We start from the raw sequence: 27,973 nt of genomic DNA on the forward strand, positions 1-27,973 counted from the left end.
ATAAAAGTATGCCAATACATCCGCTAAAGCTTTCTCTTTTTTACAGATTAATTTACTGAACCATTCTTTCAGGTCAGATATCAATTAAGCTACTGATAACTCTCTCAAAAAAACTTCTTGTAGGCCACTGTTTTATTTTTCCAAAAAGTGAAACTATTACTTCATCATGACCGGATGTGGACGTGGCATACATTCACAGTTCTTCCGGTGCGCGTGAGGAAGGGATTAAACGTCCGTCTCGCTGCTCTCTTTCCGTGAAAGAACGGCAGCCCTATCGCGTTTACCGGCGTTTAGAACCGGAACGGCGTCCTGACGACTCGTTCGTTAACTCATCGAGCTGTTTATGAGGTGAGCGTTGGATATTTGTTTATTTTTATGTGGCTATTTATTTTCCAGTCACTGTTAGCTTAGCTTAGCACGTTCAGCGCGAGCCGCAGCGTCGAGTCATTTAGGAGTTTAATTCATATTTAATGCATTAAAGTGACACATTTTGCTGTAATTCATACGATATAAGGGCTTATTAATGTGAGATGCGTGTTGGCAGACCCTCTGGGTTATTTCCTGATTCTGTTTTGATAGCCAGTAACGATAAACATCCCAAATTAGCTTAGCAAGAGGTGCGAGAGTGAGTGGATTTAATGTCCTCATACGCCACTCAGTGATTTTAAACATGAAGTCAGTTATTAAAGCCTAATGTGTGGTGTAACTTAATGACGCAGTAGTATATTATTCAGTTTGAATAGCAGATGTGTCGTTGCTGCAATGCATCTGCTTGACTGTTATGATTTGGTTTCTCAACTTCTTGATTGACATTTCAACTTCGAGTGTCTTAATGTCATCATCTTAATTTATTTTTAGTTTTGTTGTTGTTGTTTTATTGTTTTGCCAATTTAATGTTCCTCTAAATTGCTTCTATTTTCCACATTTGTATATATGAAAGTGAAAGCATGACACCGGGTGGTGTGAAATACTAATTTTCTTTTTTCAAGTTGGAAAAAAAAGGATGTTCAACTAAAAATCAACACACAAAACAACTTTAATGCAAGTTTCTGTGAATACTCATTAAAAAGAGAATTTCTTTTGTGTTCACCATAGTAAATTAATGTGTAACTATGGTAACTGGTAACCATATGTTTTCTTTTTAAACCACGCCCCCTATATATGACGACTTGTTAAATGTAAATCTACTTTCATTTCATTTTTGAAAATATGCTGCTTTTCTAGCAAGCTTTGTGGGAAAATCCACAGATGGACCAGCAGTTTTTAGTGGCACTTGCTTGTGTGATCATCACTGTCTTTAAGCCTTAAGGCAGGAAACCAGTTGCTTGTTCAGGAGGCTTGTGACTCCAGTTTGAGTCTCGGACTTGAGTTTCCCTTTATGTATCGTTGTCTCTCATGTTGTGATGTTGTGCATGACTTGTCTGAGTTCCTGTGAGTATATTCAGGTCATCCAGCAGGCCTGTCATTTCATTTCAGACAGATAGATGGAAAAGAAGCATGTTTATCTCTATTAAGTCCTTGCACATGTGATGCTGTATACTATTACGGTATCCATTGCCTTGAATTATTCAACATTATTCAAGGCTGCGTTGTGCTAACGCTTCTTTGCTATGCTGCTTGCTAGAAATGAGTAGTAGTTTTAAAGCCAATTTATATAAAAAAACAAAAAAAAAACATCTAGATATTCTATAATTGCTGTTAAAACTACTTTTCTATCTGTGTTTTGTGAGTTTTCGTAACCTCTATTAAGAAAGCAAATGTGCTGGCAGTAATTGTCATTTGAGTCTGCTCCAGTCAGCTTCTGTTTCATTGATGTTTGTGAAATTGATATGCGGGAGACACTATTAAACACCATTATATAAGCAGCTTCAGTAGTTACTCTAGTAAACTGTTGAACTAGTGAGTTGAAGAGTCTCAGATGTTTGGGGTGGGTGTGGAACACAAAATACGTCAAACGTTTGTTATGTGCTGTGAATGTTATTTGGGTGTGCTTTCTTTGAATGTAGGTTATGTTTTTGAGTATCAACATAATTTATTTTAAATAGTATTAAGCCTATACAGGCCTAAAATTTCAGGTTGAAAATGAAGATCATACTTCAATATTTCAGTTTAAAGTTGACATGAAAAATGTATCTTTTTACTTTCTTAATGCATATTCCTAGCCTCCGATGAATGATTCCGAAGACCAATGTTTATTCATCACCATGTAATAACTTGCTCGATTGTGAAACAACTTCATTTTTGGTTGACGATGCTTACTAGGCCTTGCAGGCTTTTGGTTAATAGTGATTAATAACCAAATAGCTGTTTTGGCATCATTTTAGGTCATTTTTGAGTTTTGTAAGTGATACTGCCTTTCTAATCTCCTGCCAATTGTTAATTTAGCAGTTTAATGCACTGTAAAAAAGATTTTTTGAAGTTGTAAATAAAGATTATTGGTGTTCATTTTACAAGAAAATACTGTTTCAGTCTTTTAATTCAAAATTCATGTTTAATTCAATGTATTAATTGTTGTTTCTTAGTAATTAATTGTGAAATTTACTAACAATGTCTAAGTAAAATTTGTTTCTACACCAATTTTTGTGTGTGCTCCGATTAACATTAGTTTATTAAATTATGATGCCAAGATCATGTTTAGGGTGAACTTGACCTCCACCTAGACCTGCATGATCCACTGCAAACTTTCATTTACTTCTAACTCTATTCTGGTCTGCATTGCCTGTTTTTTATGATCCAATCAATTTATTTTGGATAAATCAAATCCCATAGTAACTTTTTTCCCCTCTAAATACTATTTCAGTAAGAAATGTCACATTGTGGAAGTTGTGAATATTACTTTAAGGGGCTTTATTTATGATTTGATGTGTAGATGTACCACATGGCCTAATACATGTACCACAAGGCCTAATACTTCCTCTGGAGTACTAAAGGAATCACTTTTCTCTTTATGCAGGGGTGAGGTCTGTGCTAAACATGACCCTGGACCACAAAACCAGTCATAAGTAGCACGGGTATATTTGTAGCAATAACCAACAATACATCGTATAGGTCAAAATGATCGATTTTCTTTTATGCCAAAAATGATTAGGATATTAAGTAAAGATCATGTTCCATGAAGATATTTTGTAAATTTCCTACCGTAAATATATAAAAACTTAATTTTTGATTAGTAAAATGCATTGCTAAGGACTTCATTTGGACAACTTTAATGGGGATTTTCTCAATATGTAAACTTGTTTTGCACCCTCAGATTCCAGATTTTCAAATAGTTGTATGTCGGCCAAATATTGTCCTATCCTAACAAGCCGTACATCAATGGAAAGCTTATTTATTCAACTTAAATTATTCAGCATAAAATGATATATAGATATAAAAAATTGATTTAAATTGATCTAAAATTGATCTACTGGTTTTGTGGTCCAGGGTCACAAATATGTTTTGCCATAATGAATTAATAATTTTGATTCTGATTTCTAAAATGAAATTCGCCTGTTATTTGTTTACTCATCAACTTCTGTGTGTTGTTTGCTTTTAAAAACCCCAAAGCTTTTCCTGCTTGAAGGGTAAAACAGCTTTTCTGGCAAATTTCTCTTATGTCAACATTTTATGAACTGGCCTGAGCTTAAATGATTAGTCGGGTGTTTTGCTGTGCCAGCAGTCCAGTGGCACATGTCTTTAGACCCCTGAAAGCATCAGAAAGACTAACAAGACCTCTTAAGCTCTTCTCACAGCAGTACCTCATAAATATAGATTTACTCCCTCACTTTCGCTTTATCCTTTTTTTCCTCTGTTTCTGCCCTGTCTTCAGAGTTAGGGATGAACTGAGAATGAATGTCAACCAGCAACCTCACATGGCCTCTCCTTATGGGCAGCCTCAGCCTGGGTATCAGGGCTACCCCCAGCCAGGATATGGGGGTGGCCACGTGCCATCGGGATATCCGGCTCAGTATGCACCTTATAACGGGCCGGGCTCTGCCTACCAACAAGGTCCACCGCAAGGTAAGGGGGATGAAAGTACAAAATGATTGTGACTGGTAAAGGAAATGTGTTTATGACAGGTTATTATCATTTAATATGAGCTTAAGTTCAGTCTGTAAGATCTTTTTCGGAGTGCAAACGAAGTCAGATTTCTCCCTCCTAGCCTCCTCTTTTTACCCATCATCTCCTGTTTTCACATTTCATTCCCATTTTTCACTGCTCTCTCTTTCTTGTATTGCAGGATATTCTCCTTATGCAAGCTTTCCCTCTAAGACTCTCGCAACAAACTTAGTCTCTGACCTGTCCTCCTCCTCTCCTCTTGACCTAGGTAACTGGTTTAATTCTGCTTAGCAGCCTGTCCTCTTCCGTATTCCCTGCGATTCATTATTAGCAAACGAAACCACAGGATGCAGTCAAAGCTGAGCTGTGGAAAGAGGAGAGACTGTCATTCTCGCTGGCTGATGATCTTTGCACAATTAGACTATTTCCCCCATTTTCTCTTTCCTCAATGCTCTCCGTATATAATTGAACAATAGTATTTTAATTATTCTTTCATGATCGAGTGATCTTTATTTCCCTTACTTGTGAATCAAGGGAGTTGTTTGACTACTTTTGTGTGTTTGTAATACTTGTATAAAGGTTCCAAATTTGACACTGGCTTAGTGCCAGATATAAATAAAATTGGCTTTGAGTCGATACGGAGTTATGTACACAGTTGGCTAGTGACATAAGCAACTGCAACTTTATACATGGTTTATCTTGATCTATAAGAATCTGTACAAATCGTTCACTATAGAATATTTACCATCAGAAATGTATCTACAATTATAATGGTCCCTAAAAATATTTTTTTAGGCAAAATAATCCCATTGTCATGAACACAATGCTGTAATGACTCTTCTGACCTATATTTTTCCTACCCATCTATTAAGCACATTTTTACAGCTGTTTATTCTTCTCAATACTGTCATAAGTTGAAAAAAAGAAAGAAAAGGACCAATGAACAACAAACAAATCTCCATATTCTAGCCTGCATCGTTTGCTTAAATTGTTGCTCAAAGTTAATCATAAAAGTTGGAAATAAAATGTGTGTTATTGGGATAATAAACGATTTAATTATTTTTATTTATTGCTGGTCCTGCTAAAGGTATGAGAGGACCCCCCACCTCAGGGGCACCACCTGTCTCAGGTGCCCAGAACTATTCTCAGTTTGGGCAAGGAGAAACTCAGAATGGACCACCACCAATGGGTGCTCCACCACAGAGGTCAGTGATCCATCATATCAGCACATAACTGTGTCCTTTCTATCAATTTATTAGTAATTTAGCCTATGTGTTGCCTCTTAAGTTTTGTGGCTGATATTACATAAATGGGTTATAAATAATTTCCATTTAATGAATGCAAATGAAGTCTTATTTCCATGGTTTCGCAGCATTGTCATGTTTCTTACTTTGATCTTATTTTAATTGCTCGTTTAGGCCTCCAGTGTCTCAACCTTACACTCCAAGTGCAGTGAATTTGCCTGGTCCTCAGCCCCCGTACGGCCAGCAGTTTGGAGCTCCACTTGTCAGCATGCAGCAGATGACCAATCAGATGGCCAGCATGCAGGTTGGCTCCACTGCACCCTCCCCTGCAGGCCCAGGCTATGGTAAATAACTCTTTGAAAACTTTAACATCATAAAAATATCTAAAGCATCGCTGTGATTGACAATTTGTTCTTTCTTTTTTTCTAGCCCCTCCCTCTGTGTCCCAGGCTGCTTTGTCGGCTCCCTACACACCTGCAGCTCCTTCTACTTTCCCACCCGCTTCCACTACTCCCTCACAGCCTCCACCTACTGAAGCTGTAGCTCAGGCTCCTCTTCAGTCATACTACGGAGCTCCGCCAGCTGCCCAGCAGCCTTTCCCAAATGCTGTCCCACCTTTCTCCTCCACTGGCCCCACTCAGCCTCAAGCTCCACCACCGGTTTCTCCACAATCCTTCCCTCAAGCTCCGCCTGTCTCTCAGCCTCCTTTTTCCACAGCCCAGGTACCTCCAGGTCCCACCCAGTCATACGGAGGCCCACTTCCTTCAGCACAGCCCTCTTTCCCAAGACCACCGCTTCCCATCTCCCAGCCCTCCACATTCCCTGCAGGTCCACTGCCCACCTCAATTCCATCTCAGCTTCCAGGGGTCATGCAGCCCCAACCGCCAGTTTCCCAACCCTCACCTTACCACTCGGGTCCCCCTCCAACCTCCATTGGGTTTCCACCACAAGTTGGTGCTCCATCAAGGCCTCTCCTTGCTGGAATGCAGGGCCCTCCTATGGCATCACAAGGGCCTCCTATGACACCTCAAGGGCCTCCTATGGCATCACAAGGGCCTCCAATGGCACAGGGTAATCATATACCCCTTACACAACCTGGCATGCCACCTGGTCCTATCAACGCTTCCCTGTCAGGGCCACCACCACAGCCAGGAATGCAGGGATATCCTCCTCAGCAAAATGGTGAGCATCAGCGTTGTTACTGTTAACTATAGCTAATACTATTAAAAATAGTTTCCAGTTATTTCAGTGTTTTTAAGAAAGCTACACTGGTTTAGAACAGATACACATTTTTATTTTTAGGCAAACTAACCATTTAACAGGGCTAATTCATTCACAAGTCTTTGTGAATTGATTTGCTTATTATATATTATTTCCCTACCAGGTGCTTTCGGGCAGGTCAGAGGTCCTCAACCTGGTTACACAGGACCATATCCTGGGCAGCCAAACTATGGAGCGCCATCCGCTGCACCTGCTCCAGCGCCAGCTGCCCCAAAGAGGCTTGATCCTGATTCTATCCCAAGCCCGGTATGAACACTCCACATCTGACATGCACATGCACACAAGGTCACTGTCCACCATACTTTCTCCCACACATCTATTGTGTTGATTCTTCAAGTGTGTTTGTTTTAATATATTTATCCATCATTTTCAGTACTAATGCACTTGCATACACACTCACACACACAGACGTACACTATCAATTTGTAAAATAAATATGTATGTAAATAGGTGTGTGATGTGCTTGTGTTAAGAAAGGCTTCGCTCTGTAGTCTCCTGTGTCTGATGTGCATGCATTATGGTGGCTATTAGTAACAACAAAATCCAGATTCATAGATTTTTCAAGGCTTGGAAACTCCGCATGTGCCGCCTCGCAATAACTGCACACGTCTCTTACACTGTCTGCTAAACAGTGTGATTAATCATCAATAATTCTAGGCTTGGTAAAAAACAGAGGAACTGTAACTGTGGTTACACTTCTGTTTATCTTCTCTGCTCTTTCTCTCTTTTTTCCTTTTGTTTTGGCTTCTCTCTCTATCCCTCTCCTCTCTTATAATTTGCTGGCTAAATTGTTAAAATGTAAAGCAAGCCTCTGACATGCCGCCTGTGCAGAAAACAAGACATAGAATAGACCCAGACGCAATTCCAAGTCCAGTAAGTGCCTCGTGTCTCTCTGCCGTTCTGTGTTGTTATACTGTATCCTGATTTCTCTGTTTTTTACTCATGGGGATGCCAATGACTCTGTCTAGATGAACAATGTTCAATGTTCAACTTCTTCTTCTTATAGAGCTGACATAATAGCTTTTGTGTAGCAGACAATTCCCTTAATGAGGTGGACACATCTGTATAACATGAATTCTATGTTAGTCCACCCAAAAATTTAAATTCTCTTGTCATTTTTTCATATTGTTCCAAAACTATGACTTTCTATCTTCTGTGGAACATAAAAGATCTTTTTTGTCTAATGGAAGTCAGTGGTTTGGTTCCCAACTTCCTTCAAAATATCTTTTGTTTTCCACTAAGAAGAAAAGTCATTCACGTTCGTAACGACACGAGGGGAGTCAATGATAACAGAGTTTAGATTTTTGGGTGGGCTCTCCCTTTAAGTCATAATTTCTTTGATTCTAGATGAATGACTCACATTTTACTTTTTTTTTTTTTTTAGACCGGTCATTGGTGCCCACCAAAACCATTCGTATCTACACTCTTGCATGCGATATAGTAACAGTGTGTGCATGACTGACATGTTCTTATCTCTAATAGAGGCATTGTGGCCCATCGTTTAAAAGGTATATTCTGGGTTAGATGCTACTCAAGCTCAATCAATGTCATTTTGGGATAACAAGAGGGCAGTAATAGAGCTGCAGGGTTGACGTAAAGTTGATTGCTAACCTGCATATTAGAATTACCATGATAAAAGCGAATAGTGTTTTTCTGTTGCTATGTGAACAACAAAAGTTTGTGATATCTACATGTTTTGTTCATCAAGATAATCTCCATGAGTGGGGTATCACTTTGTTGTAGAATAAAATGCGAAAATGTATTAAGCTTGTGTTAAACAAAGACCTTGTTTATGACATTAAACCAAAAATCCATTAAAAAACATTGACTTTTGAATCACTTTTTAAAATGTTAACTCATTTCCTGGGTTTAGTGCTCATACCTGCAGCACTTTATGCTCTTGTTGTGAAAGTCTGTGGGACTATTCAGTAAGAAAGTGTTTGGTATTAGAGCTAAACTAATGGGGACCGACTATATCGGGTGCTGTCGATGAAGCTTAACTTATTCAACCCTGAATATTCCTTTAATCTGGTTTAGACGATCAGATGTGGCGCTAAACTTATAAACTTACTGATCCTGTTTGGATTAGTTCTACACCATCATCAAGAGGTTTATCGGGTGAAAGGTCAGGGTGTGTTGTTTGTTCATGAATAAAGGTGTGGCACTCTTTCATAGGCCGGTTTTTGTTCTCTCAGATTCAGGTTATTGAGGATGACAAAGCAAACAAGGGAAGTGAACCTTTTACAACAGGGGTCAGAGGTCAAGCCCCACCTCTTGTCACCACCAAATTCCAAGTTAAAGATCAAGGTAAGAATAGAGATTAGATACTTTTAGACATTGTTTGGAATGGAAAATTGCCTTGCTATATGTATAGTGCATGCTTTTTTTTTTTTTTTTGTATGTAAAACAGTAGCATTTATTCCATGATGTTGCAGGTCTTAATAAAATATGCGTTATATAAATCTCTCCAAAGGGAATGCGAGTCCACGCTACATCCGTTGTACAGCCTACAACATACCCTGCAATTCCGACATGGCCAAACAGTCCCAGGTTCCCTTGGCTGCTGTCATTAAACCCCTGGCCCCTCTGCCTCCAGATGAGGTAAAAGGCCACATTCTATGAGCGTGTACCACTACATGTTTTTGTTTTCCTTTAAAATGATTACAAAAGGGTTTGTGAGTAATGGCATGTCATTCCTTTTTACTGGCAGACACCACCATATCTTGTGGATCATGGAGAAAGTGGTCCCATCCGCTGTAATCGCTGTAAGGCATATATGTGCCCATACATGCAGTTTATTGAAGGTGGCCGTCGTTTTCAGTGTGGCTTCTGCAGCTGTGTCACCGAGGGTTAGTAATGCTTATCACGTTAATGCTTAACACGCTTATCATGTTGAGTTCATCCTGATCGACATCTAATGTTTTGGTTTCTGTTCTTCTTTCCCACTCCTAGTGCCTCCCCATTACTTCCAGCATCTGGATCACACAGGGAAGAGGGTGGACTGCTACGACCGACCAGAGCTCTCGATGGGCAGTTATGAGTTTACGGCTACTGTGGACTACTGTAAGGTACAGTATATGTTCCCATCATGGCACTACAATATTAAGAAAATTCTGTGCTAATATGTATGGCATTGCTAATTTTAAATATAATTTATTGACAGAACAACAAGTTTCCTCTGCCGCCAGCCTTCATCTTCCTGATTGACGTGTCCTACAATGCTGTGAAGAATGGCATGGTGGGAATTGTATGTCAGGAGCTGAAGACACTGTTGGATTACTTGCCAAGGTGAGAGTTTAAACAAGAAGCAGTGCGATCAGAATAACACAGCACATTCATTGATATTTGTTTAGAGATTGTTTTTCACATGTACAACAAAACATTGCATGAGTAATTGTGATGTTGCCTATTTATTGTTCCTGCAGAGAGAACCCTGATGTGGAATCAAACATTCGAGTTGGCTTCGTCACCTACAATAAAGTGCTTCATTTCTATAATGTGAAGGCTTCCCTCGCCCAGCCACAGATGATGGTAGTGTCAGATGTGGCTGACATGTTTGTGCCCCTACTGGATGGATTTCTGGTCAATGTCTCAGAGTCCAGGGTGGTTATTGAGAGGTAGGTTTCAGTTTTTTGAACTATTGTTCAAAAGTTTAGGGTTGGTAAGAAGTGGGGTTTTTTTGGGGGGAAAATATTTTTGCTCACCAAGACGGCATATATTTCATCAAAAAAATAAAAACAGTAATGTGGTGAAATTACATTGCAATTTAAAATTACTGTTTTCTACTTTTGTGTCAATATAATGCATCCTTGCAGAATAAAAGTATCAATTCTTTTGAATGGCATTGTATGTGTAGTAAGTACACTGTAACATCCACAATTTAGTAGAATTTTTCCATGTAAGCTAAGGTGAAAGCTAGGATACCTGAATTTTTGACCATCAAAGCATATTGATTATGAAAATGTACGTTGCCACCAGTTTGTTGGATCAGATCCCCGAGATGTTTGCAGACACGCGGGAAACAGAAACTGTGTTTGGGCCTGTCATTCAGGCTGGGCTGGAAGCGCTCAAGGTATTTGATCTTACTGCATCAGTGCAAATTTCATAGTTCATACTGTACATCATATGAATGTTAATGATTCCCGCAATGCATTGTGGTTGAAAATGATGTCAGCCTTGTAGTAATTAAATGGCATTTCTATATACAGTGTTTATGGAAGAGACTTGGTTTTACATTTTACTTTGGTTTGAGCGTTTCATGTCCGCTTGGAGTGGAATCATTCAGTAGCAATGATATTTCCTCTTTGTCATCTAGGCTGCAGACTGTGCCGGAAAGCTCTTTGTTTTCCACTCGTCTCTTCCCATCGCTGAGGCTCCAGGCAAACTGAAGAACAGGGAGGATAAGAAACTAGTGGGCACTGATAAAGAAAAGGTACCATGACCTCTTCCTCTCAAATCTGTACTGCTCATTACATTGTGTGTGTCTCTGTTTTGTCATCATTGAAACTTTTGCTGCTATGGCAGTAGTCCTCACTATTTTTTTCATGAGAGCCGCACTTATAGGACAAAGTCAATAGTAGAGCCACTTTTACCGCAAAGTATTAAAAGTTACATCCAGTCATAAACAGCATGTCTGCATAGCCATCTGTCATACTTGAACATACAATATGCAATGCAATACAAAGGGGGTTATTTTTAAAAGTTATTCGCTTCTACATTAGCCCATGATGTATCTAACCATCCAAGAGCACATTCGGCATTAAGAGCTGGAAAGATGGCCAAAACAGCGAGTCAATGTCATGGACGTAAGGGCAGAGCAAGTTTAATTATCTCTCTAGTCTATATTTCCATCTTGTAATTCCGCTGTTTTGGGTATTTTTTTAAATATTAATTATTTGTAATAGAGCAGACACTGACTGTTGTTCATGTATTTATGTCATCATTTGGCGAGACGGCAGATGCTGAAAACACTGCGGGCTTCAGTATGTGTGTAGTAAACAAAACTGCGCGTCTGTGCATTCATTCATAACGAGACACGCAGGATTCATATTTAAATGGTATTTTTGCAGCTTAATATTTACAGATAGTCCATATCGCGATTTGATTTAAGTGTAATGACCTACTTTTGATTTATTCATCCAAAATTCAGTGACATTCCGCGTTATACAGTAAATTCTGTTTTTATAACTAGATTCCGCGATTCCATCCATGTTTTCTGCATCGCTGAATCTTTTGCCGCATTGCACCGCAACGCTCGCATCCGGTGTAGAAACGGTGTGAGTTTTTTAATGGGTTATGTTATAGCCCTGCTTGTTTTTATGAAATCTCTGTATTGATCATATCATCGTATTATTTTCTGCCATGCGAGCCACAAATTAAAGCTTGGCCAGCCACATGAGGCTCGCAAGCCGCGCAATGAGTAACACTGAGCTATGGGAACATTGTTACAGAAGGCTTTTTAATGTGGCATTTATTAGGTAGTTTTAAAGGACCTTCTCCATACAGCACATTGTGAAGTTCCCATCTTTATTTCTTTTGCAGTCATTATTCCAGCCACAAGTTAGTTTTTACAACACTCTAGCCAAGGAGTGTGTCACACAGGGTTGCTGTGTGGACCTCTTCCTATTTCCCAACCAGCATGTTGATGTAGCAACGTTAGGGGTGGTCCCCACTTCAACAGGCGGCTCCATCTACAAATACACCTATTTCCAGGTATGAGAGAATTGTACCACCTAGTCATTAATACCATACGTGACCAGATCAAAATCTTCTTAACCAAAAAAACATGCACTGTGATAATAGACACTATGGTATGTTTCAGGCTCCATCTGACCAGGAGCGTTTCCTCAATGACCTGAGGAGAGATGTGCAGAAGCAGGTTGGCTTTGATGCAGTGATGAGGGTCCGCACAAGCACAGGTGAATACACAGCTCTGTACAACAGATTTTGAATTATTGCTTGATTTTTCTTCATCTGGCCATTTACCTACCACATATATTTATACACTACCATTCAGAGATGGGCACTCGAGTTAGTGACTCGACTCGCGTCACATTTTTATAGACTTCACACTCGACCTGAAATGACTCCAGACTTGACTTGAGGAAAAGGACTCGTGAATATCTTAAAAGCAACTCAAGTCTTTTATCCTTAAATACTTGTATAACTGATATTCAAAAGGCGGACCGCATCCACACCCCGGCATCCATCCGGACTGCGAGCCATAACAACAGCACCATTTTAAGTGAGCAGTGCGTCAAAACAGCAGAGCGGATCACATAACAAGTGCTTAGGGTCGTTTATGGCAAATATCTTTCAGCGCTATGTCCTCTAGTATTTTTATCTAAAGCCAAACACGCTTTATTCAAGCCCTTTCAGCTCCGTGCGCTTTCTGTCTCCGGACACGCCAAGTTTAAGAGCTGCGGATGGCACGATTATTTTAACAACAACAGAAACACAGCAAGGAGCAAAATTATAGATTACTTTCACTAAAACACAGCAGAAAAAACAATTCTGCAAATTATTTTTCTTAATATATATTAATCTAATAACCTATGACTCTGACTGTTCAAACCAGATGTGACAAGACGTTTCTGATCTACATTTAGCATTATTAATCTGTAGGCTAAGAGCATTTCAAAAGAATCATGTAATTATAATTGGGAAAATTGTTGTTAGATGGCTAGGCCTAGGATGGCACTTAAACTTTGAAAATGTTAGTTATCTTTCTTTTCTGCTCACGTGTGTGTGTGTGTGTGTGTGTGTGTGTGTGTGTGTGTGTGTGTGTGTGTGTGTGTGTGTGTGTGTGTGTGTGTGTGTGTATATATGCGTGTGTATATATATATAAATGTTGTTGTTTTTTTGGGTCCGGACCTTTGCTTGAAAGAAAATATAGAGGCCATGCCTCTTGGAACTTTAATTGAATACCCCTGACTTATATTATAAAGAAATACTTTATTTGTATGGTTTTGTAATATCTGTCAAATATTTCCTTATGTGTCATGGTAGGTCGGACTCTTATTATAAAATTTAATTACAGAAAAACAGTTTTGAACATGGTAATGGATACATAACATAACAGGCAGGATGAACATTAACCTTACATCTTAACACCACTTTTTTTTTTTACAAAGTAGATCATATATTTTGTCTATAGCCTATAAAACAGCTTCGTAAATAGGAAGATTTCAATATATGAGGATTCTGAATGGGATTTTTTTCTTAGTGAGCCATTAAATGACCAAATACTCCAGACTTGACTCAGACTCCAGGTTAAAGACTTGTCAACATCTCTGCTACGATTCAAAAGTTTTGGGTTGGTTTGTTTTGTTTTTTTCAAAGAGTTTTCTTATGCTGGCGGTGGCATTTATTTGATCAAAATACAGTAATCACTAATGTTATGAAAGATTATTGCAATTGAAAAATTTTCTCTTTCAATTTATTCATATTTATTTATTTATAATTTATTTCTGTGATGCAAAGCTGAATTTTCAGTCTGCATTGTCACATGATCCATCAGAAATCTGGTGCTCTAGAAACTGTTTTTTACTAACATTTCCAACTTTTGAACTGTAAATCACCACTCATTTTAACAGAGGTGTTCAACTTCAAAAGCCAAGAGAGGGCCTTGTTCAATCCACAACAGATCAGCACAAATTTCAAAATGCCTTTTATCACTTTATTACACATCTCTCCCAGACATATCAGCCATGTGATCTTTGACCTTTTTATCATCAGTTTTTAATGTGTATATATATGTAAAGGAGTTTAACTTGTGTGCGGTGCTGTGGCAGGTATCCGGGCAACCGACTTCTTTGGTTCTTTCTACATGAGCAACACCACCGATGTAGAGCTGGCAGGACTAGACTGTGACAAGACCGTTACCGTGGAGTTCAGACATGATGACAAGCTCAGCGAGGAGACTGGAGCTCTAATGCAGGTGTGTGTGTCTAGTTTTGCACACATGTGAAGTGTTAGCTACACTGAGTTCAGTCTCATTTAATGACTTCAGCTGTGCTGACCTTTTTGTCTGTACTCTCGTTCTCTCGCGCTTCTTTCAGTGTGCGGTTCTGTACACCAGCTGCAGTGGTCAGCGACGACTTCGGATCCATAACATGGCAGTGAACTGCTGCTCTCAGCTGGCAGACCTGTACAGGAACTGTGAGACTGACACCATCATCAACTTCTTTGCCAAATATGGTGAGTGAAGCCCCACACATCCTCTCAAACTGGTCAGATAAACACCACCTCACTGCTTCCTGCACTAGCACTCTGTACGCCACCTCTGTTACACCAATGTCAAATTTTATTATTTTTTGTTATTTATTTTATATATATTTTTTGTTATTTGTTTTTGTTCTCTTTTGGTTTGGTTTTGTTTTAGTTTTTTTTTTTTTAAAGCTACAGCTCCCTTCCACTGTATGTACAGCATTCAGCTTTGTTTTTTGTTTGTATTTTTGTTTTTCAGCAGCTTTTGTTTTGATGTTTTGTTTTGCTTTTTGTTTTAGTTTCTTTTGGTTTGCTTTTTCAAACCCTTCATAGTCTCTCCACCTCATTTAATTATGCATCATTGTTTTGGTTTGCTTTTGGCTTTTTGTTTTTTTGTTTTGTTTTCAAAAAGTAGAGCTCCCCAGTCGTCCTACAAAATTAAAAAAATAAAATAAAAATAGCTTGTAAAGGCAAATCGGCAATAAATTGTCATAGCCATAAATAAAATGATTGACAACCATTAGCACTTACCTATTTAGCATCTCAGTGGAGGCTCATAATATAGGCCATTTTCATGTAAAAGTTTCGAAGATAGAGTTGACTTTTTAATGATGTTTTCTGAGACCTGATTTGGGTTTGAGGATTATGTTGTTGTATGTGTTTACAGCATTTCGGAGTGTACTCAGCAGTCCTACCAAGAATGTCCGTGATAGTCTGGTGAATCAGTGTGCACAGATCTTAGCCTGTTACCGCAAGAACTGTGCCAGTCCATCTTCAGCAGGGCAGGTAACTATAGAAAATCGTAGTGCCATAACCCCACACAAACACACAAATCCTATTCATTAATGATTAAATATCCTCAGTATTTGTCATATCCTACATTGTGCTGATATTTTCTTATCTATTTGTCTGCATACAGTTGATTTTACCAGAATGTATGAAGCTGCTGCCCGTGTACCTGAACTGCGTGTTAAAGAGTGACGTTCTGCAGCCCGGGGCGGATGTCTCCCTGGATGACCGTGCCTACCTGAGACAGCTGGTCAGCACTATGGATGTGGCCGAGAGTCATGTGTTCTTCTACCCTCGTCTGCTTCCTCTGGTGAGACACAAACAAAATAATATCAGCCTATTTGATTTTGTAATTGAGCTGTGATGGTTACGGTACATTCTCGGATTCTCTACAGCAAAAGCTGGATGTTGAGAGCATGACTCTGCCTCTGGCAGTGAGAGACTCAGAAGAGAGACTGTCTAGGGGAGGAGTGTACCTGTTAGAGAACGGACTGAACATTTTCCTTTGGGTGGGGGTCAATGCCCAACAGGAGTTGCTTCAGAACATCTTTGGCACGCCGGCCTTCAGCCAGATAGATCCCAACATGGTATGACTCCCTATAAATATGCATTTATAATGTAAATAAAAGATATGTTTTTTTATGTCATACAGAAGCAGTTATGTTGCTTGAGTATTACTTATTAGCACATATGAAACTTGATTCCTTTTCCTTGGATGCTTGACATGTTTTTGCATGTTGTATTTTGTTTTAAAATTATGATGTGAACATTTGCAATTTTTATTGTGTGTTTTGCTGATTTAGACCTCTCTGCCGGCTTTGGATAATCCTTTTTCAAAGAGACTAAGGGAGATTATCGAGTCCGTCAGGGCACAGCGCTCACGATACATGAAGGTGAATATGTCACAGGGCTTGATATTATGCTTTTGCAGATATTTGTGATTCAGGCATCTGAAAAGATTGTTTACTTTTCTGAAAGTTTAGGTCACTTGTGTTGAATTTATTTTATTTATTTATTTTTTATCTCAGTACAATAAAATTATTAGCAAATGAAATGAGCATCAGGAAGTCAAGATAATCCAGGAATTATGCATGACCTTGACCTAGGGAAAAAGGAGTAGTTTTCTGTCCAGATTAATGTTCGTCTGTGATGATTAGTCACTCGTGATTATAAGGTGACACTAGAGTCGCTATATATATATATATATATATATATATATATATATATATATATATATATATAATTTTTTTTTTTTATTATTATATTTGGAATTTCACTACTTTTAAGTACTTTCGAGACGAAATTAATATACTTGTAAATAATCATTGTCTTTCAGCTCATGGTGGTGAAACAGGAAGACAAGCTGGAGCTGATCTTCAAGCACTTCCTGGTGGAGGACAAGAGCAACAATGGTGGGGCCTCTTACGTGGACTTCCTGTGTCACATGCACAAGGAGATTCGTCAGCTCCTGAGCTAGGAGCATCAGGCCCGCCCCATTCTCCTCCATTGGCTCTGTACTCAGAAGCGCTTTAACTTTTTATTTAACATAATAAACAAAATCCCATTGCCCATCATCTTCTCTCCCTCAAGTATAATCTCATCCACGTGACTCTTGAGGAAGAAGCCACCTTGTAAAGGAAATGTTGCTCTGTCAGATTACGGTGTTCTTTTGGTTTTAGTGGTGGGAGTTTTGACCTGAATTTCTCCTCCTCTCTTTCATTGACAGGCTCGTGAGACTTTGTGTGTGCGTGTGTGTGATAGAGAAGGAGATATGCTGTTGTTACTGCTCTACAGCTGATCTGAGATCAGGTTGCGAAGCCTCAAACAGAGCTTGAACCGCTTCTTCAGAACAAAACAGCTACTGGGTTTTAGTGTGTTTGACTGTGAACATCGATGTTGATTGTAATGGGTGTTCTGTGAGAAACACTAGCACTGATTAATGGTCTCTAGGTACCGAAGGACAGAAAAATAACTGCATTAGAAATTAATCTAGACCTACTCGAAATACAGTGAAATGAAATTATTCCAATATGAATCAAAAGATGTTTTAGAACAAGTTAGATTCATGTCTATCCAATTATTTGTATTTTTTTCTGCCCTTTGATTATCTCTCTCAACCTTGGCCTTACTGATGCTGTCTCTCCTTTTTCATTCGTTCTTCTGTTTATCTTGTCTAATTTTTGTCATTTTCACCTTTTTAAAGTGTGCTAAAAACCTAATAGAGACTATGGGAGTTTGAAGTGTGCTGTTAATCATTCAAAATGTCTTTTACTCTGAGAAAACATTTGAAATAAAAGTCTATGCATCAACTTATCTTTAAAAGAAAGAGGGAAAGCTGTTCAAGAGCCTGAGCTGAATGTTGCGCTTCTTTTTCTCCTTGCTACCGCCCTCATTCTCTGTAAGAAGCAGATATGCCTAAAACTGATACGTTAGTGACGTTTCTGCGTCCTGATGTAGTCTATGGATCCCTATGGACGCCCGGACAGGGAGTTGAATTTCTGATGAGCCTCTCTGGAGGATGGGAGTTGTCAAAACCCTATAGATGGTTCAGTAATTGGGCATATATTACGGAAGCATTCATTCAGTTCCCTATTCTCTTTTTTTCTTTACTGTATAGTCTGTTAGAAACCTGTATACTACATGTGCTTGTTCATGTATCAGATATGATTTAATATTATGTTCTAAATCTGTTAAAGGAGCAGGTGGCGTCTCTGCTCTAGGGTATTAATCTTTGTGCAATGGAAGCCTGTACTGAGAGTGGAGTGGGACTCATTTAGAAACTGACCATTTCTAACCGGTTTTCCAAACGAGCGAAGTCAAGCACATGCGGAATTGTGACCTTAAAAGCAATCAACACTGAATACCTTGTCATCACATTTATTACATGTACAGAATTAAAAATCACATTTTAAAAATGATGTCAAGCTAGTGTGCTTTGTTGAATCTGCATATGATGTTTGGGTGAGTTGAAGAATGATTTTTTTCAATTATTCTTTTTTTTTCCCCCTCTCAGTGCTTCAGAATCTTTTACAAGCTCATCTTAGTCCTTTCAAAGACATTCTGAAATATATCTTCATCTCTAATATTACAGAGCTCTTTTATATAGAAGGGTGAGCTGAGCTGGTGTGTTTATCAGAGGTGTATCCTAGTGAGGTTCTCTTTAGAACGGAGGGATCAGCCTTGGGAGTTTTTTTTTTAGTTTTTTTTTTTTTTATATTATTACATTTTTGCGTTTGTCTCTAACCCATATATGTTTTTGTTGGTCATAGACTCCTCGATGTCTTTCAGAGTTGTCTTCTTGTTTCATCTATGCCTCCTGACTGCAAATAAATACCTATATCAATTCATTGATTGACTCCTGCGCTCTTAAGAATACATCTATACAGTGCAATTTATTCTGTTCATTTACATTTAATCAGTTAGCAGACACTTTTATAAGCTACTTTTTACTAAGCGACTTACAAATGAGGACAATAGAAGCAATCAAACCAACGAAAGAGCAACAATATATAAGAGCTGTGACAAGCCCCTTTTAGTAGGTAGTAAAGAAAAAGATGGTTTTTGTTTTTTGATCAAATGAAAAGTAGATAGAATAGAGAGTGTTCTTATTAGAGATTCAGTATTAAAACTAGGTGGTCAAATGCTGCAGAAATGTGAGGTAAAAGTCAAGTGAAATGCACATTGAGATTTTTACCAGTTTAACATCCTGGCCTAATTTTGATGTATTTGTTTCAGATGAGGTGGATCTTGTGTCGTGATCTCTGATCTTAATCTCGGCTCAAAGCACATTCCATGTCCAGAGCATCAGACTCGCTTAAAATAAACCTTTAGCTGCGTTATGTAACCGAATGAGCCAGACTTTAGGGGGAGTGATGTGATTGTTGCATTTATTAACATTTATTAACATTTATGTTTCAGAGAGTTCTAAGAATCATGGTGGCACGTTTTACACAATTGACCACTAGGTATACTACCGTTCAAAAATGAAAACCTTTTTTTAAATTGGTTTTATTCATTAAGGATGCAGTAAACTGGTCAAAAATGGGAGTAAAAATATTAATATTGTTACTAAAGATTTCTCTTTCAAATAAATGCTGTTCTTTTAAACTTTCTATTCATCAAAAAGAAAAAAAAAATCCTGAACAAAAAAATGTTTTGCAGTTTCGACAGAAATATTAAGCAGCACAAATGTTTTCAACATTGATAATAATAAGAAATATTTCTTGATCAGCAAATCAGCTTTCTGATTTCTGAAGGCTCATGAGACTGAAAACTGGAGTAATGGCTGCTGAAAATTCATTTTTGCCATCACAAGAATAAATTACATTTTAATTTAATAATAAAATAGAAAAGAGTTATTTTAAATTGTAAAAATATTTCACAATATTACTGTGATTTTACAGTATTTTTGATCAAATAAATGCATACTTGGTGAGCATAAGAGACTTTATTCAAAAATACTAAGAAAATCTTGCATCAGATTTTGAACAATAGTGTACATCTTTTCTTTTTTTTTTTTTTTTGCTTCAGATCTCAGAATGTAATGCATGTGAGCAGCAAAAAAATTAATTATTATTACTTTTTAATAAATAGCAATCTACCAGTGCAGACGTGATATTTTAAGAGCCAGTAAATTAAACTCTAGCAGCTGCATTCTGTCTCTCTCTCTCTCATGGACTTGATTAAAAAGGATCTGCTGAGGCATATCAGCTTGAGGAGTATTTTTTTTTTTTTGTCATCTCTCTATCGCTCCCATCCTGACATGTGTACTGTGTTTCTCTGCCAGAGTCACATATCAAGGCCACCTAAATGCTTGTGCACTTATATAAATTGACAAAAATTACTTTTTTTTTTTTTTTGCACACAAATGCACAGTATTTCTCTTCTGGGAAAAAGAAACATGGTTTGTGGTTGTGACATAAGCTAAAGACTATTAGAAAGAATGAAAGAAAAAAAAGGAGCCCTTTATTATGTCCCGTTCATTAAATACATCAACGCAGAACATACAGTAAATCACATGATTTCATGTGGTTTCTATATATGTGTAGTTTATTTGATATGAAGTAGAAACTGTTTCCTTTCACCATATTTTTCAGCCTCTCTCTGGTAGTTTTGTTCATTAAAAGGTTTTCTTGAACTTCCAGTGTAATAAATCAATACCTGTCAGTGAGACAGCTATATTATTAGAGTGGGCAGAACAGGGCCTTATAACATTATGCTGAGCATGTGAATGACCTATACAGTATATTACATGTAAAAAGTATATTACGCTGAAGTCGACTACATGAAGGAATTAAATGAGATAAAATAAGAGGCTTACATTATTATTCATGTTATTAGATTTTCTTGGAATACCACTCACACTGCCTAACAGATGTCACATAAATTTGTCCTGACAAATCACACTGAATTTGGAAATAATAAATAAAATATGTTTAAAAAATATATATATATGGAAAAAAAAAAAAAAAAAAAAAAAAATATATATATATATATATATATATATATATGAAGTGCGTATATTGGATTTATTTATTTGTTTATTGATTTATTTTGCTTTTTCATAGTCTGGGGCTGTTAAAAAGTCCACACACACACACACACACACACACACACACACACACATATATATATATATATATATATATATATGAACTTTTTAACAGCCCCAGACTCTGAAAAAAGCTGATAATTCTAATAAACATTCTAATAATTTTATATAATTTAGATATTATATATATATATATATATATGTATAATACAATGCGTATACTTTAGATTGCTTTTTTCATGGTTTAGGACTGTTAAAAAATGTTTAAATATATATTTCAAAACATAATCTAAAATAAATATACATTATATAATATACACAGTTTTTATACGTAATTTATATAGAATGTTATATATACAATTTGTGTACTTCTAATTTATAGTGTGATACAGGGATGTAGGACTAGATGTAATGTTAAAAGCATTGCTTGGAATACGACTACTTTTTTCAGTGTTTTGCAACGCATATCACTTGCACAATGCACAACTTGTGGGTTGGATCTTGTATGTTCTGTCCAGTGACGTAATGGAGACTGAACCCGTGGAGACTGGCGCTCATGGAGACTTCCCTGTTTGTGTGCAGCAAATCAGGCCTTTGACACCTGCTGTGAGATCAGTCGCAACACACCTCAGACATTTAGCATTAACAAGACCCCTGCCACCCTCATCTCTCTCTCTCTCACACACACACACACACCTCACGTTCTGCTTTGAAGCCTGCCTCTCTCAGTCCAAAGCAGAAGTGATTAGCCTCTGTCCCGAGGGACTGATGTTTAGCTGGCCTGCTGACGGGACTGTGTGTGTGACTGCTGTATTATCTCAGCTAGCTCACTAATGCTGCTACCAATCACTAAACATGTCTTCCTCGATTTTAATACATATGTAGCCTACTTACAATCCTAAATATTAAAATGATCTAAATCTTACAGCATATGGCTTGTTAGGAGAGATATGCTTTTACTTTTCTTGTTTAATTGAACAATTTTATGACAGAACCCAATTATGTATATTTATAGGAATTCTGTGTGGAAAATTAACTAACTCTAACTAAAGGGATACTTTTTAAATATTATTATACATACATATAGCCTACATAAATTATACATTCATACACATACAATATGTATTAATATTATATATAAAACTGAATACATACACACACACACACACACATATATATATATATATATATATATATATATACACATACACAAACACACAAAACAATCAAATATTTACATACAATAATTTTGTGCATTTTAAAAGTAAAAAAAAAATAAATAAATGATGATGGCACGAAAAACCTTTTAATGTGATCTTTATAACAAGAACTGAAATCTGAATTTTAATAAAAATCACAGGAACGTTACAGTGCCCGAAGTTAAAGAAACACCCATGATAAAATAAAATAAAAAACAACACTATTGTATTTACATTTTATGAATTATTTTTTAATTAATTAATTTCTTTTTTATTTGTATTAATTTGTTTGTTTAATGTTACAATATAAGTGCTTCATCCCTTGGATAAAAAATGCTACAAAACAAAATTTAAAGACTATAAAAACAATAAACAAATTTATTGCGTTTTTTTCCTGTAAGGAATCATTTTCCCAGTTTGTCCAGCAGGTGTTGCTGATGGTGTCGGTGTAATGACGGATAGTAAACACACGCATGCAAGCTCTCGTTCTGTCCTCGCGTAGCCTCTTTCTGTCATAACACATTCCAATAACCGAGCGTTCACACGGAAGCGTCGGACCTGCGTGTCCTCGATTAAGACCTGCAGATGAACTTTAAGTTTCTTCTTAAGGAGACAGAATGAAGGCAGAGTTGCTGCGCCATCTGCGCGTGTCCGTGTGTCTGTGTGTCAGAACAGCTCTCTCCACCCACCAGGATGACCACCTGCCCACCCGAGCATCATCACCTGTCAGCTATATGGGTCACAGCTGTGCATATGCACGCGTGCGAGCCGTTGCTTTTCCAACCCTGAATCCAAAATAAGACCGAAATATATAGTTCCGCGTCTATTTTCATTTCAGAGAATGAAGAAACGAAGCTCATTGGTTCTCAACCTTTTCGACTCGAAGGCCCCCCACTATCACAATATTATATAGAAATTAATCTAATATAAAATCAATGAAATATAATATTGATTTAATATCGGATTAATTTCTATATAATATATTTCTGTATAATATAAGTCAAAGTATTATATTATTTTTAATATATATATAATTTTTCATATGTGTGTGTGTGTGTATATATATATATATAGCCTAGAATATTATATATGAAACAATATTAATTAATATTAATTTAATATTAAATAAATGTAATATTAACAGAATATCTATCTATCTATCTATATTCTTGCTTTTACTTTTTGTTTCTCTGATGTAGTATATATTAATAATTTTCATATAAAAACTTTTATATTAGCCTACTGTTTTATAGAAAACATTTTTACATGTTAGCCTGCAATATTCTGTTAAAGTTTGAATGCAAAAAAATAAGTAAAGTAACTCAGTTTCTACTGAAAAATAAGCACTGTTGTCAGATATTTGCTTGGTTATGAATTCACCTCATTTAAATTAGTTTTAGATCTTTATGATGTTAAGCTTACCTGATACCAGGGGCCTGTACCATGATGATTGCTGAATAAACTCAGGGTTAAAGGATTAATTTTGAGTTGACAAAACTCCAATCCGGCTTTGTTGGTACCATGAAGCTGATCATCAACTTTCTCTGTCAACTCAGGCTTGATCCTGAGTTAATGGAGCACGTGCACATTAAAGTGTGACATCAGTAATGAGCAGCCAATCATATGCCTTGAAACTATGAGTCACTTCTTGTGAGAGAGGATTAAAAGATTGGCAAAAAAAAAAGATTAAAAAATTGAACAATATGAAGAATTCAAACACATTTACACAGCACGATCATGAAACGATCTTAAAGAAAACATCTTGCCATATAAGTGCAAGTAAAAGTTGTAAAATTAGTTTATAGAGTTGATAATATTTATAGGTATAAAAACACTTAAAAATCTAAGATCATATGTAGTCATGTTTAAAGCCATTGATTCTAAAACTTAATTATATTGCATATTATCTATATGTTTACATTGATTTGAAATAAAAGCTTAATAATTACTATTAAACTAAGCTGGCTTGTGTAATGGATTAAGGGTATAATAATTATATAATAATAATATAAAATAATTATACAAAATAATCATCTCTAAAAATCAAATGATTTTATCTTTAAAAATGTTTTACTATGTAACGTTAGCGTCCTTTAATTTGGAGTAAGAGAAACTGGAGGAGTGGCTTTATTGCGTCAGAGACGTGTCACTTTGCTTGAGGCTGATTGGACAAATTTCGGTTTGACATCTCTAAACCAGAACATAACCTGCCCCGGAGCACAGGTTAGCTGTGGAGCGTGTTACTATGGCGATGAACACTGCTAAAAGCCAGCTAAACCGGCCTCATGGTACAGGCCCCAGCTTCACACGCATGAACACAGCCATTGGCTCATCGATAATTTGGGGCGGGACTATCTGTTTGTTCGTTGGCTAATGACATTCGGGAGGCGTGGTCTGGAAAACGGTTAGAAAACCGTCCGCGATAGAATTAGCTATTTACAATTTTTATGCTAATGGAGCAGAAATAACACACTTCCCCTGCTTATTTTAGCTTGGGCAGGAAGCGAAACAGACAAAGGAGCAAGTGTGTGATCCTGCAAAAACAATACAGACACGCAGTTTGTTTCTGAGGCATTGCAGGTGTGTGCAATTTAATCCGGTAAGGTCAAAGAGCTGCGATATAGATAGCAGGCGTTTTTGCTAACAACAGAGGAGGAGAGAAAGGAATGAACGAAGGAGTGAGAAAAGAAGGCAGAGATGCTGCACTCCTCTGCACTCCCTCGGTCCCTTGGCTCATCTATCACTGCGTTCAGCCCCCGCCGAGGACTTGCCAAGGAGAACCCTGGAGCGCGCCTCCCAGCGCCTGACCTCGGATCAGTCCTGATGCGCTGGGTGCAACAAGCCACAATGTGGAAGCGAAAACAGGGAACTGATCCGGAGTCAGCTATTAAAGGGACGTCTCTACCCTAGAGCAGACGTGCTCGGGCTTGACCCACATTGTCATCCGGATGCTCGCTTTGCTCTCAGCCGCTCCCTATCAAGGGCATCAACAGCTCATGCCTCACGGTTTCACACTTTACTGCCTGCACTTTTTTAACATAAGAGACCACTCTCATGGAGTATGACAAAACAATGGATATAAAAATCCTCTGGGCCCTTATCCTCATAGTAGCCTATATGACTTATTTTCACGCATCTTTAAAAACTACAATGTCAGGTTTTTATCATAGACATTGTGGTAATTTAGGGTCCAAACTAGCATACAGTTTTAAATAATTTTAATGACTTTAATGTTAGGAGTCGGAGATACATTTAATGTAAAAAACATAGCATGAAATAGACTAATGTTCAAAGGTTTGGGGTCAGTAAGGTTTGTTTTTGAAAGAAATTCATATTTTTATTTAGCTATGGTGAATTAAATTGATCAAAAGTGACAGTTAATACATTTATAATGTTACAACAAATGCAAATGCCATTCTTTTGAACTTTCTATTCATCGAAAACATGTATCACGGTTTACACAAAAGTATTACGCAGCACAACTGTTTTCAACATCGATAATAATATGAAATGTTTTTTGAATACCAAATCAGCATATTAGAATGATTTCTGAAGGATCATGTGACACTGAAGACTTGAGTATCACAGGAAATAATTACATTTTAAATATTTTAAATTAAAAACAGTTGTTTTAATTTGTAATAATTCTCAATATTACTGTTTTTAATGCATTTTTGACCAAATAAATGCAGCCTTGGTGGGCATAAGATACATTCAAATACGTTAAAAATGTATTTATTCATTACACCGGACAAATGTAAAATGCTGTTTATTCATCTCGCTCACTCCTTTCTTTGCAATAATATAATGCATTTTCATATTCATCTCCCATCACGTCACTCAAAACAGAAACCAATATTAATGAAGTTATAACTTTGTGAAAGACAAACAAGCTGAAGACGGAGGAAGCTGCTTGGTGAGTCAGTTTTTCACCCACAGTTGTTTTTAGTTTGAAAGTGAATCATTGTAAAAATGAATAACTTTTTTTGGTTAGTAATGATAGTGCTAAATGATATCCAGTATAATACGAGCTAGAAGATGCGAGTCAATGAAGGGAGACTTACTTCTGATGGGATACGTCAGACAAAAAAAGGTTGGGAAACACTATTTTAATATTCCATACTTCACTTGATAGTATCATGTGTCGTGTCCTTGATCCAGATGGTTATTCCCGAGATGTCATCATCAGCCACCTTCCCCCAGAACAAACACAAGCTCCACCTGAGTCATCCAACTATTGACGTCTGCTGGTGTACGGCATAGAGGACAGCTGTAGGATAACTTCATGTTGGGTCTGTATTTCCCTCCCAGCATGGGTGCAAATTAAAAAAAAGTGTCCTCTGTGGTTTTGTTCTACGTGTTGATCGGTCCAATGTGTCTGTCTGTCAGTCTGTTCTGACTCTCTAATAGTCCGTCTGACTGTTTCACAGCCTGTCATGTCAGAGCGGATGAGGAGTCGACTTCACACTGTTACTCAAGGTGACTTTCCTGGTTTTTTTGTTCCTCAGGTTGTTTTTTATGAGGTATAATCATGAAACCGATGACTAAATAAAGAGTCTGCTAATCACGGGAAGACTCTCTCCTCTTAGTTCCATTATGATTATGAGAGGACTCTGAATATAAAAGCATCGACTCATCAAAACACACAATAGAGGATCCACAAATATAGATCCGTCTTAAGAAATTGCCTACAGGGATGGTAATTTTATAGAAACGGAATATGTTGTGGCCTTTTCCTCAGCTACAAATCCTAAGTATTTTGAATTTAAGATGCAGGATGTCGTTCTCCTGTGGTTACAGAGCAATTAGTCACTTGGAATTCACAGCTCAAGTGCCCATTAGCAATAATGACTGAATACAGGTCGCGTACTTGAACCAGCCGAGATCTTGCAATTATGATGAATTTGATTAGTTATTTTTATTGATATTATTGGCATGACCTTGGTTATATAAGCAGAACATTTGTGTCAGAGATGGAGAAAGTTATTACATTTTATTAAAAGGATTTTTATTAAGAAAGGTAATGGGGTTGATTTTGATGTCATGTTTACTTTAAAACAAGTTAAATTCAGTTGATACAGCACTTGATCTTTATTTTAAGGTGAAGTAAAATGGTTATTACTCCAGTGAAATCAGTAATATTGTTAAATATTATTAGAATTTAAAATAACTGTTCTCTATTTGATCTATTTTGAAATGTAATTTATTCCTGTGATATCAAATTTAAATTTTTAGCATCATTACTCCAGTCTTCAGTGTCTCATGATCCTTCAGAAATTCTAATATACTGATTTGGTGCTCAAAACGATTTCTTAAAAATTTCTTACATTTTTTTTGCTGCTTTCTATGGAAACTGTGATTTAACGAAAGATTAAAAAAACAAAAAACATTATAAATATATTTAAAGAAAAATCTAACACCAAATATTTGAACAGTAGTGTACTATGTGCACATACTCTTTCTGAAAAATTTTAATCTCAAACATACCTCCTTAGTCCAGATTAAAAAAATAAATAAATACAGCAAACATTACTCTGAAATCTTGGTTCTGAAATCTGTCTTTTCAGTCTCATAGAGATGAATACATGAAGACATTGACCTGGCAACTACTTGGTATTCAGAAGCTTAGCTTACCCACTTATAAAATAATAAGGATGAAGTAT

At 37.1% G+C, this 27,973-nt stretch overlaps 1 protein-coding gene across 2 annotated transcripts; it reads left to right on the plus strand.

Annotated features, from left to right (window-relative positions):
* Positions 1–187: 187 nt before the first annotated feature.
* On the plus strand, positions 188–18,892 carry sec24c (SEC24 homolog C, COPII coat complex component). 2 transcript variants are annotated; one of them, XM_058793807.1, is made up of 24 exons: positions 188–348; positions 3,809–3,999; positions 4,220–4,306; positions 5,126–5,243; positions 5,457–5,626; positions 5,712–6,464; positions 6,667–6,809; positions 8,759–8,870; positions 9,037–9,164; positions 9,274–9,412; positions 9,516–9,631; positions 9,727–9,851; positions 9,989–10,180; positions 10,542–10,635; positions 10,879–10,995; positions 12,105–12,275; positions 12,385–12,481; positions 14,357–14,502; positions 14,624–14,762; positions 15,439–15,557; positions 15,691–15,870; positions 15,956–16,147; positions 16,364–16,453; positions 16,897–18,892. In XM_058793807.1, the coding sequence occupies exons 1-24, from the start codon at positions 344–346 to the stop codon at positions 17,035–17,037; spliced, it is 3,765 nt and encodes a 1,254-aa protein (XP_058649790.1). In that variant the 5' UTR covers positions 188–343; the 3' UTR covers positions 17,038–18,892. The 2 variants fall into 2 exon arrangements, with proteins under 2 accessions (XP_058649790.1, XP_058649791.1); XM_058793808.1 differs by lacking the exon at positions 4,220–4,306.
* The last annotated feature ends 9,081 nt before the right edge of the window (positions 18,893–27,973 follow it).

This window comes from Onychostoma macrolepis, chromosome 12 (genome assembly GCF_012432095.1).
Source record: "Onychostoma macrolepis isolate SWU-2019 chromosome 12, ASM1243209v1, whole genome shotgun sequence".
Taxonomy (NCBI): Eukaryota; Metazoa; Chordata; class Actinopteri; order Cypriniformes; family Cyprinidae; genus Onychostoma; species Onychostoma macrolepis.

Coding starts and splice junctions, on each gene's coding strand:
- sec24c (XM_058793807.1), top strand. Junction 4,000..4,219: donor CCAACAAGGTCCACCGCAAG/GTAAGGGGGATG, acceptor CTTGTATTGCAG/GATATTCTCCTTATGCAAGC. Junction 9,413..9,515: donor CTGCAGCTGTGTCACCGAGG/GTTAGTAATGCT, acceptor TCCCACTCCTAG/TGCCTCCCCATTACTTCCAG.